This window comes from Pungitius pungitius, chromosome 1, assembly GCF_949316345.1.
Source record: "Pungitius pungitius chromosome 1, fPunPun2.1, whole genome shotgun sequence".
NCBI lineage: Eukaryota > Metazoa > Chordata > Actinopteri > Perciformes > Gasterosteidae > Pungitius > Pungitius pungitius.
This window is the reverse complement of record NC_084900.1, coordinates 22,475,029-22,481,028: the sequence shown is the minus strand read 5'-3', so window position 1 is coordinate 22,481,028 and position 6,000 is coordinate 22,475,029. Positions and strand designations below refer to the sequence as shown.

General features: G+C 42.9%; 1 protein-coding gene across 1 annotated transcript; it reads left to right on the top strand.

Moving 5' to 3' along the window:
• On the top strand, window positions 1–4,482 carry LOC119223548 (cytochrome c oxidase subunit 4 isoform 2, mitochondrial). The gene is made up of 5 exons (XM_037480887.2): window positions 1–161; window positions 2,035–2,152; window positions 2,898–3,062; window positions 3,373–3,504; window positions 3,890–4,482. The coding sequence occupies exons 2-5, from the start codon at window positions 2,035–2,037 to the stop codon at window positions 4,021–4,023; spliced, it is 549 nt and encodes a 182-aa protein (XP_037336784.2). The 5' UTR covers window positions 1–161; the 3' UTR covers window positions 4,024–4,482.
• Window positions 4,483–6,000: the final 1,518 nt, after the last annotated feature.

The window sequence follows — 6,000 nt, the reverse complement described above, 5'->3', positions numbered from 1 at the left end:
CTGTTCCTCCCCATCCAGCCTCGCTCTCCTCCCGCCCACCAGTTGATTCCTCTTCAGTGTTAGTGTGCCGTTGGGAGCAGAAAAAGCCTTTTCTTTGGCATTTTTTGTTTGTTGCTGCTGCATCTTCCTCTCCTGCCGTTTCACTCTCTCTTGCAGCTACAGTGAGTATATGTCTTTGCCGGATTATACAAGTGAATGGAAATGTTGTTTTTAGGTGACAGAGGGTTAGACCCCCCTCCCCCTCCTCCCAAATTCCCTTCCTTAACCCCCTACCGCCAGGGAGAGTGGCGGACGTGCAGGAAAGATAGTAATCCGTAACTCCGATTGGGCTGAGAGATTGCATTAAATGGGCAGCTGCTGTGTCACAAAAGCATGATGATAAAGGCTCTCGGTGAGATGAAATTTGGTCAAATGTGTTGTGCAATGAAGGACTCACGACTAAGGCGATCACTTATTGTCCTGAGACGTGTTGGTCAAACTGGTCAAACGTTTCTTTTGTTGACCAAATGCCAGTCTCCGCCATTTCCGTTGGCTGTGTGATTGTTTGTGTGTGAGAGGCTAAAGCACAACGGGCGAGAGGACAAACAAGAGCCGTGCAAGATAAACTTTTTCAACATAGTTAAAACACATTAGGCCACTGATGCCATGACATGATCTGCTTCACTAGTACTTGCAGAACTTTTTGCTTGTCTGTAAACGTGCGTAAAAGAAATGTACCCATATATTGGCCCACGCAGGCGAGCACACTCCCATCAGTGGACACAGAGAGTTGGGAAAGTTGAAATGTCGCTATCCGTCCATTCAAGTCAGCTTGATTGAAAATAAACCTCAGCCACACATTGATTGAACAGCAATCTGCTCACACACGGCCTTCCGTCAGCAGAGTGTAGTTCGTACCACGAGGGCAGGTAGCGCCGGATACTTCCTCAAACCGGTGAGGGACAAGTTGTAGCTCACTGCAGACCTTCAGCTAGCAGACCTGTTGGGATAGTTTACCACATGCTGCTCACTCTCAACCGTGCACAACAGATCGAAACATAAACTAATTACACACCTATGCCTAATCCACCCCCCCCCCCCATACTTTGTCTGACCCTATGACATCACTGCTGACATCATGCAGTGTATAAATAGAGGTGATGATCTAGACTCTGGGATACATGCTGAGGATGGTAAGTAACAAGAAGCGATCATAATTATCTAACTAAATGCATAAGAGAACTAAATGCAACAATACCTGTTTGGGTTCAAATTAAACCGCCAGTGTTGCTGTTATAGGGGCTTTAATTAGATAAAATCCCGAAGCATACCTGAGATTACTAGTGTCTTCAGTTACAGATCATGGTGGGAGGATAGACAAACAATTGATAAGCATGAGTGGATTTGTCAATATACAGCAGTGGAATGGGAGAATACTTTGTCCCACTAATTAGTAGTATAATATAATTCAAGGAACTTCTGTATTTTCCCAGCTCATGTCTGAACCATAAAACGATCACAATTGGTTTGGCCAGTTCTAAATGCTGTTCCTGCTTAGCTCAAGGCTCCTCCATCTGTGCCTGTGAAACTCTATTCTGTTTCAGTGTGTGCCTTGTTCTTTTTATGTTGACAATAAAATGCTGTAATGCATGAGGCAGACTGGCTAATACGATTTGGGAACGATCCAGACCACCTTTATGAGAACTGATTCACAAATTAACACACTGACAGATCTGCATGTCCACTTTAATGAAATGGATCAATGCATGTCAAAGGAGCTATGTTTTCGAAACTACTTTTCCTAAATCTATGACCTGTTGGTTGGGGGTTACTTCCCTCCTTGCACTCCTTATTTACAACTTGATTTTCATTTTAGTGATTTCAGCAATTAACGTTAACTTTGTAGCAGGGCACTGGTGGGCTTGTCATTTAGTGCACTAGTTCACCGATTGGAATCGGTCTACAGTCTCATTATCAAACCCAGACAATGATTAGCTTAGGAAGCTGCTGATTGGCCTCGTGAAATTGAGCTGTTCTGGGGTTACTTGTTTCCAGATGCTCCAGCTGATCGCAGGGCGCGTGGGGAGCCTGGTGGCCAGGCGCGCGACACTGGCGCTGAGTACCAGCAGCGCGAGGATGGCGAGCAACGGCCACCGTGACGTGACGAGCCACGGTAACGTGCCGCTTAGCCTCGGAGGTAGAACGGCAGGTAGAACGTACCTGGATAAACGGACAGATCGAGGGGCGGGATTGGCTTTGTCAACTGCGTGAAATACCGGGTCAAAGTTCACCACAATATTGGTGGCATCGTATGCACCGGTGTTGCACTAGATTCGGTGACCCGTCAGATATGGTGACCAAATTAAGAATTTCCGCTATATTGTTTGAACGTTTGTATCTCACCATTCCACGTGCTTTAAACAGTGGAAGGGACATTTACTTAGTAACGTTAGTGTATTTTAAGTACACATGTAAAATACTTACTTTTAAGTGTTTTATTCAAGTTTACTTTAATACTTTAACTTCATTAAAGAGTTTAGCTAACATTAGCAGCTAGGCAGCCAACTAGCAGAGCTTAAATATGTTTTACTTGTTTGACCCAACATTACACTGAAAAGCTGAAATTAAATGTATTTGCAGCTTACTATGATGAAGCAGCAGCAGATATAGGGATTGTCGCTAGAATTGGAATTTGCTTCCATCATTAAGATGGCCGACGTACCAGAACCAGAGGCCTCTGTCTTAAGTGTCCTATAACCAGCAGATGTCCCTATATTCCCTCCATGACTTGGTGTCCATGTGGACAGATGGTCCTTGGGGCCATTCCAAACCAGTATTGTTCTGTTTTTTCAATCTCTTGAATGTTAATTGTGGCAGGGGTTGGTTCCTAGTGACTCTTCCTCTCTCTGTCCATCCAGAGGGGACGGAGGCAGTGGACATGTCTCGGCCGATGTACTGTGACCGTTTGGACACCCCATTGCCTGACAAACTCTACAAAGACAAACTGTCTGCTGCCGATAAGAGCCTGAAAGAGAAGGAGAAGGGGCCCTGGAGCCAGCTGACCAACGAGGAAAAGATGGCCTGTAGGTCATCAAAAATGAGAACTCACTCAATAGTGACAGACAACGATTCTTTATTTATTTTAAACACCGGGTAACCAGTGTTGAAATTACAAAAGTAATATTTTACAGTAACCGTTACGCTGCATTGTAATCCCATTCCACTATGTTTTATTAGAATTTGTTAAAATTTGAACTTGTGTGTGGAAATTTGTGTGGAAATTAGTGAACCAATCTAATACAAAATGAGCAAAAACAAGTTTCACACCACATGGTTTGGTTCCTGCTACCAATCTGATGCCATGCTGCCCCCCCCCCCCCCCCCCCACTGCAGTGTACCGGCTCTCGTTCCATCAGACCTACGCAGAGATGAACCAGCCCAAGTCCGAGTGGAAGACCGTCGTCGGGGGCATCTTCTTCTTCGTGGGTTTCACTGCCCTGGTGGTCTGGTGGCAGAGAGTCTTCGGTAAACCTGCCTTTTACACTTGGAGAGGGACAAACCCGGTCTCATTTACATCCCATAATGACAATGTAGCTTTTGCTTTTAAACCCCCAACTGCCCCCTCTGGGAGGGTTTTCACTTATTGTAGCAGAAAAAGCACAGCTGTGACTAACAACATTAACACTGGCCCTGTTCCTTGAAGTGTCCCAATACACCAGCAGGTATGAAACCAGAACCCCCTTAATGCAATTTGGGCTTTTTGAGATACACCAATGTTCGACGGGTCAAAATGGCCGCTGTGAGAAAACATGTATCCCATGCATAGTTACTTTTTATTTATGAAAAATGTCAGCACAGTGCATGCATGTTTTTGAACTAACATTATGTCTCTGCTCCTTGTTGGCTGCAGTCTACCCTCCTCGTCCCAGGACCTTTGATGACGAGTGGCAGGCCAAACAGCTCCAGAGGATGCTGGACATGAGGATCAACCCCATCGAGGGCTTCTCCTCCAAATGGGACTACGAGAAGGGCCAGTGGAAGTAAAGTGATTGCTGCAGCCGAGGCAGCATGGCGTCCTCCACCAGTCCGCCTTCGGATTGTTAATGTGCGCGCAGTTAGAATACGGTCTCAATTTAAATGTTTCATTGTAACCGATCAGGCCACTTGGCAGGGGCTCATTCATCAAGTCCCCTAAGAGTCGTTTTACAAAGTGCCTCCTCGCCGCCTCTGCAGCCTTCTGTCTCTGTGCGCCCTGTCCTCAGCTTTTTATGATAATCACAATAATAAAGTTTTTGCTTATACTTTTGTCAAACGCTTTCATTATCCAGAGCTCTGCTTCAAGGGAAATTAAATGCAAAGCAGTGAAAAAAAAAACTTGAATAGATATTAAATGTTTGGTGTTAAATCTGTCCTCCCTAGCTTACAATTTATCCAAGATGTAATCCAGTAGTAACTCAAGGCTCACTCAAATCTATCACAGAAAATAAAATGTGAAGAAAGTAATGTGTGTTTTGCTTCACATGTCTAATGATAAATATGGCATAAATGTTCTGCTTGTATTCATTCGCTACCTGACAACATGAAACCAAAGGTAATTTGGGTTCATGTCTCCTCACCACCGTCTCTCATACATTAAAAAACAGAAACCGCATCCTTAAAGGTTTGTTCACACGGTATTTTAGATGCAAATATGAGACCTACTTTAAACTCCCATCTGTCCCTGTAGCAGTACCTCTGAGCACCACCAGGGGTCCCTGGCCCCGTGGGGGAAAAACCCTGCCACACGCAATAAAAGGGAGACTAGCTGAATGTTTTTTTTGTTTGAATTGAGATTCATTTTTATTGTGCAACACAAAATGTAGCCAGAAGATTCACTTGAGGACTCACGGTCTCATTGTCTTTAATTTTCCCAATTATGTGCAACACAAGACATCACACATTTTAGTTTTGGCACTTTCATTTGATTTGGAAGAATATTTTTTCCCATAATGATTTTGGATTCTCTTTGACCCTCGGCGACAACATGGAGGATTTTGAATAAATGGGTGTAGTTCTTTTAAAGTTTAAAAGAATATCTTAATGCAACATGATAGAAGTACATGTATACATCTGATTCTACATTTTTGTAACTTCTTTTAGGATCGGAAAACTATTTTTTTAAACACAGGGAAGCCAGTGCTGAAATTTCAAAATTAATATTTTTACAGTAAGCATGGATCTAGAATTGACTACAGGTTACGCTGCATAATAGTCCTACTCCACTATGTTTTAATAAAATTCATTAAAATTAGAAATTGTATGTGGAAATTAACAAACCGATCGAATACAAAATGAGCAAAAATTGCACATGGTTTGGTTTCTGTTGCCATGCTGCGTCACCATTAGCCTCCAAAGATACTTAAACTTTAGTTTAATTGCAATGACAATTTTCTACTGACGCGCATTTTTCCCAGAGGATATATTCCTCCAACTTTGATGACAGAAGGTTGACATTTGTGGATTAGTGATGGAATATAACCAGATGCATTTACGAAGTTTAAATGAAGATAAAAATATATAATTGGTGGTACTTTAACTCAGTATATATTGCTGTATTTCCCTCCTTCTGGTTTCTTTTTTTGCAGCTTTGTCACACTTAAATGTTTCAGATCATCTAACATCATAGACAAAGACAACCAGAGTAAATACAAAATTGTTTTTAAATGATTTGATTTATAAAGAATAAATCCAAACCTGCTTGGCCTTATGTGAAAAAGCCAGTGGCCTATTACCCCAATAATTGGTTGTGAACCCCCCCCCCCCCCCCCCCAAAAAAAATAAACCACGAAGAGGGTAAATCATTTTTCACGTCACTTTAAGTAAACAAGACCCTGGGCTGTATTATTATCTAATTCTATTTATTCTCAAAGCTTGTCCTCGGTGCTGCCGGGTCCAATTCAGAGCCATTGCCCAGTCCCTGACTTTGAGTTGAGCAGTGATTTTGGTTGTAGAGTTTCTGCTGTCTGGCTGATCAGCATCTGG